Source organism: Rhinolophus ferrumequinum, chromosome 19 (genome assembly GCF_004115265.2).
Source record: "Rhinolophus ferrumequinum isolate MPI-CBG mRhiFer1 chromosome 19, mRhiFer1_v1.p, whole genome shotgun sequence".
Taxonomy (NCBI): Eukaryota; Metazoa; Chordata; class Mammalia; order Chiroptera; family Rhinolophidae; genus Rhinolophus; species Rhinolophus ferrumequinum.
The window spans coordinates 50,126,406-50,141,830 of NC_046302.1; the positions used below are offsets into that span (position 1 = coordinate 50,126,406).

A 15,425-nucleotide genomic window follows, 5' to 3' on the forward strand; every position below is an offset into this window, starting at 1 on the left:
GTTATTTGCTGACATTTCTGCCCAGAGGTATGTATTAGGAGGATTCGTTCTTTGGATCTTCCAGAGATCTATTTTTGGTGCTGCTGCTCTTCCTGTTTCCTTCTCTAGTAGGTATTAGACATCTACCAAAAGTGCTTGATATTTATGTTAATTTTATTATTCATAAGAATGTAATTTCTCTTGAATCTCTCTCTTCTGCCCTTGGCAACTAGGCAAACTTCTAAATAAATACAAGATAACATTTCTGGCTTGAGTCCTGTTTGAGGACAGGTGTCCCTCAGCAACTTTTTTCTGAGCATGGGCTTCAGTACTCTTTGATGATGTATATTCAGTGTCTAGATCTGGGAAGTATTTTTCTCGTTGTTGATATAACTGTCACATGTTAATCACAGTAGTTCTTCCATCCAGTTGATAGGACTTGTCTGAATGTCATTCTACCAAATTCATGTCTAGCTTGGAAATGGAGACTCTTCAGATCTTTCTCAGCTCTCTCTTTGTCACCGAGTCTCAGTGTGTGTGTCTGTGTGTGTGTGTCTATGTGTGCGTGTCTGTGTGTGTGCGTGTGTGTCTGTGCATGTGTTTCTGTGTGTGTGCGTGTGTGTCTGTGTGTGCGTGTGTCTCTGTGTGTGTGCGCGTGTGTGTCTGTGTGCGTGTGTCTGTGTGTGTGTGCGCGTGTGTCTGTGTGTGTGCGTGTGTGTGTCTTAGTGTGTGTGTGTGAGAGCCCTCCATGAGTCATAAGCACCACAGCACAACATCCTTCATAGATTGGTGTTAAGTTTATCTTTGAAGATTTACCTGTGGTTACAGAGTAATATTTTCTTATTAGAAAAGTTATTCATCTGTTAATTGTCTCCTAATAGTAAATTACATTGAGTTATCTTTAGGGGGAAGAAGAGCAGCTTTTAGTGCCATGAAAAGTGATTAGTTTCATTAAATGCTAGATCTTGAATGTTATCCTATCTGTCTGTAGTATTTTCCTCTTAGTGTATTTAAATTTAGCCATTCATAAAAATCTTTGTCATCTCTTTTATAAACGTAAAATTAAGCTGTGAAGGATATAGAAGAAAATAAAACTTGGGTTACAACAGGGGAGTTAAAATGGTCTTTCCCTAGGTTTTTAAGGAAAAAGCTCTTTTTCACTTAATATTAAAATGTGCATTTTGGAATAGATATGGTAGTTCTTACCATAATTGCATTACTACAGGTTTCAGATTCTCTCAATTATAAATTAGATTGGTTCCCTATGTCCAAGTAATTTATCTGGTATGCTAATGAGTAGTAAAAGGGTCATTTCTTTAAGTCTAAAATGTTTGCTTGCTTTTGTTTCAGGAAAACCTCACAGCACGGGTGGCTCTGAACGGATTCAGCTCTCAGGAATGTATAATGTCCGTAAAGGCAAGATGCAGTTGCCAGTGAACCGCTGGACCAGACGCCAAGTCATCCTGTGTGGCACCTGCCTGATAGTGTCGTCTGTGAAAGACAGCTTAACAGGGAAGATGCATGTTCTGCCACTGATTGGTGGGAAAGTAAGTTTAAAAGAAATGTAATTCTAACAGATTTCCCAGCATCATGAAGGAGCTTACTTTGAGCCATTTCTGTCATGATGGTAGACGGTTTCTGACTCATCTAAGGTCTTACTCCGTTCTGTTGTACTCCGCCACTGGGCAGTATGGGGTGGTGGAGGTGCAGAAAATAGCAGTGCCATCGGCTTGCGTGAGGCCCTGGTAATCCTCGCTTCATTTACCTACAGGACTGAAAATAGAGCAACTAGAATATCAGTGTTACGTTTTAGGCTATAGATGATAAGTTATTCCTTATGAGCAGACATTTTTTGATATCTCAGGCATATGTTTTATAGTATAATAAATATAATGATCCTTAAACTCATGACCACTCAAGCCTGCTAATTGAAGGGGAGACTTCTCTAGCATGGACCTCGGATCCCACTTTGCCACGCGTCTCTGTTTCTTTGTGTTCAGTGACCAGTGGGGTTAGCATTTTTAGTTTATCACTATAGCTAGTCATGGATTTTGAACCTGCAGTGTCATTCATTTTGGAGAAAACCTGTGGTACAAGTGATAGAGCTGGCATTTACTGACTGCTTTTATTTGGGCATGTTAATTATTTTATTTCTATCGTGTGTAAAATAGAACCAGATTGCTTGGGAAAGTGTTACATTGTTTTTTGTTTCTTTTTTTTTTTGCCAGATTATTTATAAACTCCAAGCATTGGTAGGTGTATCATTATCATAATTCTATGTCAATATTTCCTGAATTTTAAATGATATGATAATCTGTTAATAAACAAGGCAGATTTGGATGAAGAAATGGGTGTTTGGAAATTGGGGGTCTATTAAAGAAATATTTTCTTTACCATTTCCCCCCCTGAATGGGCATAGGAAAGAAGGCAGGATGTGGAAAAAGGATATAAAGAGAGGAAAAATAATAAAACAACTTTTGTTGAAGTGAACTTTTTTTCTCTTGGCAAATATTTGATCTGCTGGTTCCAGGGATTAGAAAATGAAGCAGGTGACACCAGATATGTGCTGTAATAGATTGTCATTGCTGCTTAACTTTTGTCTGAGCATTGAAGAATTAGTTATATTTTAGTACTGAAGACTTTGTCCTTTGGATGGATTACTGAAACTTTAGTCAATGTTATTACTCCCATAGGTCATCATTAAAAATGCATACTTAATGTTTGATGCCCCGTTAGGGCAACACTCTGTTTCTTCTCTGATGTTAGGGATTTGCACAGGCAAATTTAATATAGCTATTTATTAAATATCCTCTGTGGAGAAGCCATTTTGCTTGACATCCCAGAAATACCAAGATGGCTAAGTCACTATCCCTGCCTTGGAATAGCTTACAATTTACTATCCAGAGATGAAAGATGGACACAGCAATATCTGCTCTAAGACAAGCGCCAAAAGTAGTGGGGAGGAGTAGTGGAAGGAGACACTAGTACATTTTGTCGGGGGAATCGGGGAATTTTGTGGTGAAGGAGGTAGCAGTTATGGTAGAACTGGCAGGTGAGAAATCTGTTGACACGGGCAGGTCAGAAGGGTTATGGTGCTCAGAGCGCAGAGGCGGGAAAGCAGTGGGCTGTTCAGATGAGCTCAGAAGATCCCGTTGTAATTAGCGTTTTCACTCAGAGCTGTACACTTGTCCTGACTCCAGGCCTGTATTATTGGAATGGCCTTCTACCATGGAGTGATTCGAAAGCTAATAGCTTTCTTCGCTCACAGGCAAACCTTGTAAAACCTGTTTTGCACTATGCCTTTAAAAATAATTGAGTATGTTGAGAAATTGTCTTTTAAAACCTGTTGACCAAGTTAGGAAAAAATAATTCACTCTTTGCACTCTGAGTTTTCATTAATTATCTGTTCCTTTTTTCATTCTGTTCTATTGTTAAAGGAAAATGGAAGGGTTTTTGAATTTTATTTTAAAAATTTTTATAAAAAAGAGCTAGAAATGAGATGTTAGATTGGTCATAACCTAGCTGTAATTGCTATGATGATCAAATTTGACATGCCACTAAAGCATAGTCGTTAGTTTACACTTTCAAATGTAGAATTCCAAGTATGAAGTTAAATAAAGCTGTCTTCAAATTTAATTGTTGAAAAAGGTGTTTGTGTAATAGATAAGTTTTGTCATTGTGCAATTTTATATTTAGTTTGTCCTTTAGAATTTAACAGATTTTTAGATAACTTATTTTAATTAGCATTTTATTAATATTTGTTAAATTGTGATGCATAATAAATTGACTAACTGTTAACTGATTACTACCCAATGAAGGAACGATAGCAATGTCACACCAGTGTCTCTGCTTGTGTTCTCTGTGTCTGTCCCTCCCACGGCCTCCCCCACTGGCTGTCCACTGTCTTAGAATATGTGTCTATCATTTTCTTACTTTTCTTAACTAAGTGTTATCATGTAACTATGTGGTGCTTGGTTCGATCTGAGTAAAAATGGTATCGTACTGTGTGTGGTCTTCAGTGAGTGAATATTTTCACTCAATATTATGTTTCCTAATAAAATTGTGTCGCTTGCTGTATGTAGTTTTCATTTCTTTATAATGTTCTGTATATGTTATAAATTCCCGTAATTTCTTAAGTAATTTTCCTGTTGATGGATATTTGGGTTGCTTCTAGTTTTTTGTTGATATGCCTGTAGTATGCAAGTAGTTTTTCTAGGGCAGTAATTCTCAATTAGAGTTACTGTGCCCGAAGGGAACATTTGGTGGCATGTGTGAGTGTTTTGATTGTCAGATGATTCAACAGACAGCATATCAGCTAATGTAAGTAAAGTTATGCTGTGGTAACACCCTTCCCCCGCCCCCCCGCCGCACCCCCATCTCAGTGACTTGTAACAGTTATTTCTCACTCAGGCTACATGTCCATTGTGGATCGATAGAGATTTCATTTTTCACCTGATTGTCCAGGGACGCAGCCTGATGGAGGCTCTGCTCTCTCGTAACATTTGGAATATGTGGCCTTCCTTTGTTTCTTAGGCAGGGGAAAAAGTAAACTGGAATATTATTAACTAGCTCCTGTATATTTGGACACAGAAGCGACACCCGCTCATTTGCTACAACTAGTCATATGACACCACCTTAATTGCAAGGGGTCTGGGAAGTGGAGAAGTAGATAGAGTGTATGGGTAACACCAATATCTTTGCTGCCAAGGGACACTGTTGGCATTGGACATTGTAGGGTAGGGGCTCAGAGAGTAAAAAGTGTTAGACAGTCCTTCAGACGGTACAGTGAAGAACTGTTCAAAATGCCTACAGTGACCTCCCTGAGAAATACTGCTCTTGGATACATACTCAGGAGTGAGTGCACTTACTGGGCTACAGGGCATAGGCACATGTACTTTTACAAAATGATACAGTTTGTTTTCCAAGATTGTTTTGCACTATTTTATGCTTACATCAATGTACAAGTGTTCCGGTTTCTCTACATACTCACCAAACTTTATTGAGTTATAATTGACATGCAATAAACTGCACATTTTGATAAGACTTTGATAACTGCATACTCCCATGCATGCAGTTTGATAGCTGTATATACAGCCGTTAAAACATCACTATAGTTAAGATAGTGATCATATCACCACCCCAAATTTCCTTGTGTTCCTTTGTGCACCCCTTCCCTTCTACCCTTTTTGTTCTCACTTCTCCCCATCCTCAGGAAACCACTGGCCTGATTTCTGTCCATATAGATTAGTTTAAATGACATTTTAAAAAAGAATTGTATTTTCTCTGTAGTGTATAGAAATAGTTGATTTTTGAGTATTGGTTTTATATCCAGCCACCTTGCAAAATTTTCTTAATTTATTCTAATGTAATGTTTATAGATTCTTTGGAGCTTACTGTCTCGCTAATTATGTCATATTCAAATAATGACAATATTGTTTCTTCCTTAATACATTTCTTTGTCTTATTGTAATGGCCAGGACTCTAGTATAGTATTGAATAGAAACAGTAGATATTTGTCTTATGAATGATTTTAAAGTGATTGATATCAACATTGAAGTTTGCTTTAGATGTTTGATAAAGACCCTTTGTCAGTTTAAGGGAGTTATTTGTGTTCTGAGTTTGCTAAGTTTTTATCATGAATGAATAGGTGGTGAATGTTATCAAATGCTTTTTCTGCAGCTGTGGGAATGATCATAGGGCTTTTTTCTTTAATCTGTTAATATGATTAATGATTTTATAGTTCCAATAATGTTAAACCATCTTGCCTTTCTTGAGGTAAATCCAACTGGTTCTTGAGACTTTTTGTTCTATCTTACTGAATTTTGATGCAACATTTTGTTCAAGATAAGTGTCCATGATAGAGATTGGTCTGTCATTTTCCGTTCTCTTACTTCTCTGATCTGCTTTTGGTTTTACTGGACTTACAAAATAGGTTGGGGTATTTTTCTTCATTTTTTGTTTGGCGGATGAGTTTGCACAAATTTGGAATGATCTGTTTCTTGTAACTTTGGTAAAACGTATAAAACCATGTGGACTTGATATTTTCTCGAAAGTTTTTTAAAAAAATATTCAGTTTCTTAAGTGGTTATAGTACAATTGAGGCCTTTTGTTTTTTTTCTTGATTTAATGTTGGTAAAATATATTTTTCTAAAAATTTGCCACAAAACTAAACTATTTATAATATTCTCTTTTTGATCTCTGCTTATTCTGTAGTCATGGCTCCCTTTTCGTTGTTAATATTATTTATATCTGTCTTCAGTTGATGTTGATCAATATCAGTTGTATCCAATTTTGTTAGCCTTTGCAAAGAACCAGTGTTTTGCTTTGTTAATTAATGTTAGTGTTTTCTGTTGTATATTTGGTTTTCATTTCATTGATTTCTGCTCATTATTCACTTCATTCTGTTTTGAGTTTATTCAATTTTTGGTTTTGGTATTTTTCCCCCCTAAATTCTTGAGATAAATGTTGATCAAATTTTCTGCCTTCTTTTCTACTAGTATTTAAAATGGTAAGTTTCCCTCAGTGTACTACTTTTGTTACATTCCATAAATTTCTACATGTAGTATTTTCTTAATGGTTTAGTTCTAAGAATATCTGAATTTCTGGTGTGATTTTTTATTATTATTATTATTATTATTCGTGAATTGTTTAGAAGTGTGCTATTAATTTTCTAAGTATACTTGAATTTTAAATTGAGGTTTCTTTTTTTTATTGTTGAGTTCTAACTTAATTGCATTTTGGGTCAAAAAATAGTCTGTGATATTGATCTTTTTGAAAATTTTACACTTTCTTTGTGACTTGTTTTGTAGTCATTTTTGTAAATGAAACAGGAGTTTGTGTAATATGTTACTTTATTTACTTATGGAGAAATTACTGTGAGTAGAAATTTGATTTGACTATAGCACTGCATTATTAGGACTTGAAAGTTCTCATGGTAGAATTTTATTTTAGGTTAATCTCAATTTCACATTAAGTTTTTAAAAAAACTTTTTTAACGTGCTCGAAGAGCTATTTAAGAAAAGGTTGTAATTCAGAGTAATACAAAAGTCCCTTAAGTAAAAATATCCACCTGAAGTAAAACTTCTAAAGTAAAATCTTAAGTAAGAAGCCTCCCAACAAGAGGAAGTAGGAACCCCAGCACTCTGTGAGGATATAGAAACGTAAGAAGGTGAGTCTGCCCAGTTTTAAACAGGAAGAAGAGATTTTCACTATTGCGGGGAAATCTAATGAAGATAAAACTCCCCTTTTTTGGTCTCCTTGTAACTCAAATTGGTTGGTAAGACTCAGAAACTTAAACGTATTAAATAATAAGAAAAACTTATATCATGAGAGGTGCGAATCAGTGCAGGCGCACTGATCTAAGATATAGTTAACGAACAATGTAAGTTATTCTGCTTTCTGACGCGTTTTTGTCTCTCTTTGTTTTCATAGGTAGAAGAAGTGAAAAAGCACCAGCACTGTTTAGCATTTAGCTCCTCTGGACCCCAAAGCCAGACTTACTACATTTGTTTTGATACATTCACAGAGTATTTAAGGTGGCTTCGACAAGTCTCTAAGGTAAGCACCCAGGAATTCTGTTGCACTTCTGGTTGGCTAAAGAGTTGCTTTCTGCTTGAACAGTTCTGAAATATAGTTATACATTCAAAAGTTGTGTGTTTTTTTTCAGGTTCTGCCAGTAGTTAGCAATTTTCAGTGTTTTAAGAGCTGATTTTGGCTGAAAAGTAACTTAAAAATTGTATTTTGTTTGCCAGATTTTGTTTATACTCAAAAAAAAAAAATTCAGTGGGTAAACTGGTGTTGTTATCTTAATGTTATAGGTACGGAACATGAACTTGAGAATATGTAAGGGACTGGCCCAGAGTAGGACAACGCAAAACCACAAAATACCCAGAGAATTGTCACAAATTTCCCCTCTGCCGCTGACTATTTTTTCTTATGAGTCTGCTCTTATGCCATCTGCCTTTTGCTTTTTCAACTTTTGCCTTTCTAATATTTTAATTTCTTTTATCATCTTAATTTTGACCATTTTATAATCCCCTGATTAAGATCATCATGACCCACGAAACAGCATGTGTGTGTATTTGTGTGTCTAAAATGGAAACCAGAATTGCATGATAAATAAGATAAATAAATGCTGGTATTTCAGGTGCCGTGTTTGAGGATATTTTTATGTCACATTTATAGAATTATGTGTAAAATGGGTGGATTACAGTCCTTTGTGCCTTGGTTTGGGGTGTGTTTATGAAATGATGAAACCACTCTAGGGTGCAAAAGCATTACCATGGAATTTGCTTTCACATTTTTGAATTTATAATCCAATTTCTTATCCAAGTTCAGTATGACTCAGACTGCTGCTGTATGATGTAATTATTTATCAAGTGAATGAATAGGGAATAACTTTCTAAAACAGTTAACAGAAAATTAGAGAATAATATCTAGAACGTCTTTTTGAAATCCCGGTTGCATTTGAATTAGCAGGTAAAGACTGTGTTCTCTGATGATGCAACACACTTAGGAACAGTAGTTTCGCCTCCTTTTAGAGCAAAAGCAGTGGGCAGAGTTTAGGTTGATAGGACTTAGGTGATTCTCCCAACCTAGTAGGCAAGTGGAGGTTCTAAATGTACAGGTAACACTCCTGCTAGAAAAAATGGAAAAGATGACACATCTCCCTCAGACTTTCATGTAGAATTAGTGTGGTATTAGAGGCAATATGTACATCTGTCTCGTTTTAAAATTACTCTTGTGGTTGCAAATGTGAGGAGATAAGTATTAAACAATATTGTGCTTTTATATTTAAGCGGTTGTATGGGTTCAAAGCAGTAAGTCAACAGCCTGCATTCAGTTCTTATTCAGAATAAAATGCCAAACTGTGGTCAAAGTGCAGTAAATTTTTGTCTATACGGAGATGGTGCTTTTTTTTAAAACTTAATTTTGGAACAGTTTTCTATTTACAGAAAAGTTGCAAAGATAGTATAGATGGATTTGTCAAAACTAAGAAACCAACATTAGTACACTACTCTGAACTAAACTCCCGAATTTATTTGGCTTTAACTACTTTTTTCATTAATGGCTTTTTTTCTATCCCAGGATCTAATCCAGGTATCACATGGCATTGGGTTGTGACGTCTCCTTTGTCGGTCCTGGTCTGTGATGGTTTTTCAGTCTGTGTGTCTCATGACCGTGGCCGTTTTGAGGAATCCTGGTCAGGAACCTTATAGAATACCCTACATAGAGATGTTCTCATCTTTCAGACCAAATGCAGTGTATCAGCAGCTACTGTCCTTTCTTTTTTAAACAAGTCAGAGGTATAAACTCTTAAACATAGATAAGGATGTAAATAAAAGTATGTATAAATTAGCAAGTTTACCAATGATGGATTGTTTTGATTCAAACAATAACAACAAAAAGGTTAATAGATACTGAGTTTAATAGTCTTGTATGTTAAACAGCCCCCCAAATGACAAAGTCACTGTTCTAAAGCCAGCAAACATTTATTAAGCACCTTCTGTATGTCAGAAGGGGCACTGGAGTACAGCAGAGAACAAGTCTGATTCCCTCTTGCTAGGGCTTACACTGGGGAGACAGACAATAAATAAGTAAACAGACAAGAAAGAAAATACCAAATAATCCTAGTTCTATACACCAAGGTGAAATGACAAGAGAATGATGGCAGAGGAAAAACTTTCTGAGGAGGGGACACTTAAACGGAAACTTCAGTGAAAGAAGTACCCGAGGAAGATAGTGGGAAGCCCGAAGGAGGGACGTGCAGTCAGGGAAGACAGGTCTTGTTACAGAACAGGGTAAAGAGTCTGAACTTTTTTATTGGTATAATGGCGAGTCATTAAAGAGTTTTCTTCCGGGAAGTTACCGGACCTGCCATTGGCTGCTGTGTGGAGACCGGCTTGTGGCGCGTGAGGAGAGAGGCAGGGAGGCCTGGGAGCAGGAGGCGTTTGTGTGTCCTGGGCAGGCAGGAGGTGAGGGTGGAGATGGACGGGCCGGCACAGATGTGTTTGGGGGAATGTTTGGGGGGTTGTGACAGGATCAGTCAGTCATAAATTGCATACAGAGCATGAAGCAAAGGGAGAAATAAAGAATGGCTTCTGAGCTCCTACTTTGAATTACTGGGTGAATTGTATCCTAGGTCAGAAATGATAGCACTAATTAGACTCATATATTTGCACCTTTAAAGTGGCAAAACACAGTTCTTAACTTCAGAGAGCTTTCTGTTCCTGGGGAGGCCGCAGAGAGGTGAAGCACAAGAGGTAGATTATGAAATATCTCTAAAATAGGGTGTGGCAAATGTTAGCTTCTAACTTGGTGCTGGTGATGGTAAATGTCAAATGTTAGCTTCCTTAGTACTTTCCTGTTGCTGATTGGCTCATGTGCCATCTCTGCGGTCTAATAGGACAGTGTATCTGTAGGGAGGCTCTCTGATTATCCAAACCATGACCAGATTTAGACATCAGCCCTCTCAGTAGGAGAAGGTGGAGGATGAGGGGGTTGGGGGGCGGGGGGCACTGTGACACAGGAGAACACGATGGTGACAGGATCGGGGAGAGGAATACTGGTGCGTTTCCCATTCCGCGGATGGTTGTATTGCCATTAGAAAGTGTTTGGTACGTACATACTCAAGAAGACTGCAGCTCACGTTTCACACTTCTAAGTGTGGGTGCGTGCTTCCAGGAGGGAGGCGGGGCTTTGAGCTAATGACCTTAAGTTACTAGTAATAACGAGTAGTTAACTAGTAGTGAACTGATATTAACTATAATCCTCAAATTAGAGTTCAAATTAGAACTGTAACCTCCTTTCCCTTCAGAATACTTGGAGTAGCTGAATGGCATGGTAGTAAAGAGTTTGAGTTTCAAAGTAAGGTGGACTTGCGTTCTGCCATTCCCTGTTGTATGAGTGTATCCAAGTTGCTACATTTTAAGCTTTTCCTTTCGATAAAGGGAATGATAATAGTACTTACCTCTTAGGGCTTGCGTGAAATACGCATGTAATGGGCTTACACTGGCACGTGTGTGAGCGCAGGTGGCTGGCTAAACACATACACAAATAAAATAATTTTGTGACCATCGTTCCTGTCGTCATCACTGAGGGGCCAGACGATCGTTTTTGAAGTATTATCTGTTTTTATGTTTATTTTAAGCAGATAAAGACACACATAGGCTTTATTTATCAGAACACGGGACCTGCTGCTGCTCTTAACCACAGCAGCCTTTTGGGGTGCCAGGCGTTGGGGAGAGAGATTTCTTCCTGAAAAGTCGGGGATCGGGAAACAAGGGCGAAACATTTTAGTAAAAGCAGATTTTCCATACAGTGTCGTCCCTTTTCCAATCTTGAAAACCAGATACACAAAGTTTTTAGTTGTTACGGTTAGTGAATTAGAGGGGACATGAATTATAAGAGGCTGATTAAAGAGGTTAGCTTTTATAGGAGAAATAGTGAGAGAATTCCCCATTTGGCTGTGAAGCTTCTTTAAACTTTGTATATTGTGGGTAATCCAGTGATAGTACCTTTCTTTAATCCAGCCTCCTAGGGAAGGAGGTTGGGGCCGCTGGAAAGAGGATGAGAACCTCACCGCAATGGGGAACATGGCCTTGTGGGAAATGCAGTGGCAAAGGCTGACTAGGACTATTCCAGGCCACCTCTCCCGCCAGCTTCCCTTTTCCATTGGCATCTGTTCTTACTCGTGTAGGTACTAGGAAGTGACGTAGTTCAGTCATGCTCAGGATTACTGTGGAAATCGTTCCTGTTTCTTCTTACGAGAAGCAAAAGGTCCACGGAAAGGATTGTCTTTACATCCTGATGTTTAAATGAGGATTCATTTTTTTGCTTGCTGAAAACTAGTTTAATTTTTAAGTGAGGATTCATTTTGATAAAGCTCTGAAAGAAAACAAACCAGCCACTAAAAGAGATCTGAGTTTCTGCTTTTTAATGACCGTTCCCCACTCCAGTCAGGGTAGGAGGGCAAAAAGAACCAAATTCCAATGGTTTTTAAATTAAAATGAATTAGATAATTAGTTTGAAATGAAAATTTACTGTTGGTTCCGTTTATGCTGCTGGATCTTAGATATAAGAGAACTGTTCATCTTTTTTCTGTTTTGTTTCATTTGATTTTGGGAAAATTTATAAAGTGTTATTAATTAGTTAGACATTGTCTATCAAGATGAGTTTTGTATACTTACTATTTTTTAAACTTAATCTAAGCGTTTAGTACTGCTTGCCCAAATAATATCCAAGGCAGTCCCTTTAGAGTTTTTATTTTGGGCGGGTGTTGGTGGTAGTAGATAGATACTGTGGAGGAAATAGCTCCTGTGGGAGGATTACAATGTTGATTGGAAAGTCATCCCTCAAATATTAGTGCACGGCATGCTTTAAAAATTCAGTAAACATCCTAACGTATGCAGTGGAAAAAGGCTCTGTTTGCTCACCATGGGTACGAGCAGCCAGCATGTTTTCAGAGTGGCTGGAGGGGCAGTGAGTACAAAGGTTTGAGGGTAACTGAGGGAAGAAAGGAATTGTAACACCCACATACATATGAGCCAGCCTCCACAGTTATCAACTCGCAGCCAGTTGTGTTTTATATGTATATAAAATGTTGGGCTATATATATCATATATGTTTATATGATATAAGGTATATGGCCCAGTGTTACAAATCATGCCTCATAAGGCCACCTAGTTTGTCCACGCATCTCTCTCCTGGTTTATCAGTGGCTGACGTGCAGGCAGTTGCTGGTGACCGTGGCTATCGCAGTGGTTCTCTCTCCTGCTGTTTCTTTCAGTTTTAACTATAGTGTTTTAATTCTAGCCCATCTTTTTTTCTTTCTTTTTTGGGAAAAAAAAGCCACTGCAATAAACTTTTGGTTGTCATGATATATTGGGTTTACCCTTAAAATGATTAAGGTAGGTAACTTGGCCCCATTTCATGCTGAATTAAAGATCACGTGAAATGGTGAGTAAACATCACCCTTTAAGTAAGCATAAGATGTATGATGAGTCACAACTGAACTTTTGTGTTCATGTGCTTTTAAAAGGTCTTTTGTTGTCCAGATTTTACTCAGAATACTTTACTAACCACTTGAGTCAAATCATTCTAGCGTAACAGGATTGAGGTTTTCAGCATGTAGGCTTGTGTCACTAGGAACCCTTTAAGATTACTTAGTCATGTTTTACACATATTTTGCTTCTGAATTTTAAGCGTAGTTTAGGGAGTATGCTGCTTTTGTCGGTGTGATTTTGTCACCTGTCGTTTAGGGATTGTGCTGTGTTTGGTTACATTGAGATTATAATGGTTATAATGGTAAAGAAGCTTTGCTCTCTCAGTACTGTTCTGCTGAGGAGTCCAGGGCTTAACAGGACTTTTATGGAAACCCTCACTTCACATTATATACCCATTCTTTAGAGAAAGAATCAAGGGCCGTTTGACCATGGACAGTCTAGCAAGTGTGTGGTAGAATCTGAAGTAGAACTGAGTGTCTCAGGGACATGGATCTTAGCTTCTGAAATGTCACCCTCACCCCAAGAAGATTGTTCTTGTACCAGTTCTGTAGTGAAGATACGAGAAATGTTTGGAAATTCAGTATGTGAGATATTTGGATACCGGAAGACTTCAAGGAGGTAATGGGCAAGCTGAGTGTCGAAGGATGAACAGGAGTTTACCAGAAAGACAAGAGGGGAAAGGGCATTTCAAGGAGAGGTAAAGTGTACAAAGGCACAACTGTGCAAGATGTAAAAATGTAGTCATATCACAGATGTCTGAGGAGTGTGAAAAACAGAAACAAATAGGAGCTAAATAAAGTAAAACAGTGCTGGCTAGTCTAGATTGTTTCCTGCTAGTTCCCTTTCATTTTCTTGGGGAAATCTGACTATAAGTTACCAAATATTATAACTAACTTTCCATTAGAATAATGGATTTGTTACATAAAAAATCAAATCATAGAATCTTTCCTCATTACAACTATAAATAACAGTTTTTCCAAGTCAAGTTGCTGTCCTTTCAGTCTTAGTTGTGGAGGGTGCTGTTCAGCTTCAAGTTGTTGTCCTTTCAGTCTTAGTTGTGGGGGACTTAGCTCAGCTCCAGGTCCAGTTACCTTTGCTAGTTGCAGGGGGCGCAGCCCACCATCCCTTGCGGGACTCGAGGAATCGAACTGGCAACCTTGTGGTTGAGAGGACGCGCTCCAACCAACTGAGCCATCCGGGAGGCAGCTCAGCTCAAGGTGCCGTGTTCAATTTTAGTTGCAGGGGGCGGAGCCCACCATCCCTTGCGGGACTCGAGGAATTGAACTGGCAACCTTGTGGTTGAGAGCCCACTGGCCTATGTGGGAATCGAACCGGCAGCCTTCAGAGTTAGGAGAACGGAGCTCCAACCGCCTGAGCCACTGGGCTGGCCCCTGAGCTGAAGTCTTGATCCCAATAGTTTGACTCAGTGGTTCTAGTTTTGCTCTTTGGTACACCACAAGAGAATTCTCCTCCCTCTCCTATCTGATGACCTCTAAGGACTGAAGAGTTGCCATGGTTTCTGGGACCTCCCACTTCTGAGCAGTCTGTTTTCAGGAGAAACATCTCTGGGCCTCGTCACTTGGTTCCCAGATCCCTTCTCTAGCGTCCCTTCTGAGTGCTCTCTGGTTTCTTGCTATATTTGCAGATACCATCTGCCAAGCACAGAGTATGTGACATTGTTTTCGTTTCTTTAGACAATATTATGTCCATAGTGAATTAGTTATTCGTCCATGAGGTCAACACCAAAATAAAAAGACTTTTTGTTTTGTTCCCCTCCCCCCAACTTGTTGATAGGCATGTTAATAATAAAATTCTTGAGCCTGCCGAATTGATCCAGTCGTGACAGCAGTAATGCAAATAGTAATAACTAACATTGTGGTAACTTTTTCAACATGCCAAGCACTGTTGTAGGCGTTTTGTAGTAGCCTTGTTACTGTCTTTCCCGGAAAAGAAGACCTACCCGGACAATCAGCTCTAATGCGTCTTTTGGAGCAAAAATTAATATAAAACACGGTCTTATTTTACTATAATATAAGACTGTGTTTTATATACTATAATATCAGACTGGGTGTTATATTGATTTTTGCCCCAGAAGACGCATTAGAGCTGATTGTCCCGCTAGGTCTTATTTTCGGGGAAACATGGTAGGTACGTGCTCATAAACTCTAGGAGCTGGGCTTTACGACATTAGCATCCCATTTTGCACGTGAGGAAACTAAAGTATAAACTGAGGTATTAGGTTGGTGCAAAAGTAATTGTGGTTTTTGCAATTATTTTTAACCTTTTAAACTGTAATTACTTTTGCACCAACTTAATACAGTTTTATGCAGGAAGTTCTGCCTTGCTCTTTTTAAAAAAATTTTTTTTGTTGGGGAATATTGGGGAACAGTGTGTTTTTCCAGGACCCATCAGCTCCATGTCAGGTTGTTGTTTTCAATCTAG

At 38.3% G+C, this 15,425-nt stretch overlaps 1 protein-coding gene across 1 annotated transcript in view; it reads left to right on the forward strand.

Annotated features, from left to right (window-relative positions):
* Positions 1 to 15,425, forward strand: part of PHLPP1 (PH domain and leucine rich repeat protein phosphatase 1) — a 176,842-nt gene that overhangs the window by 77,868 nt on the left and 83,549 nt on the right. Inside the window, exons 2-3 of the mRNA XM_033087523.1 lie at positions 1,330 to 1,526; positions 7,411 to 7,536. Coding sequence (XP_032943414.1) covers positions 1,330 to 1,526; positions 7,411 to 7,536 — 323 coding nt within the window. The remainder of the gene's footprint in view (positions 1 to 1,329; positions 1,527 to 7,410; positions 7,537 to 15,425) is intronic.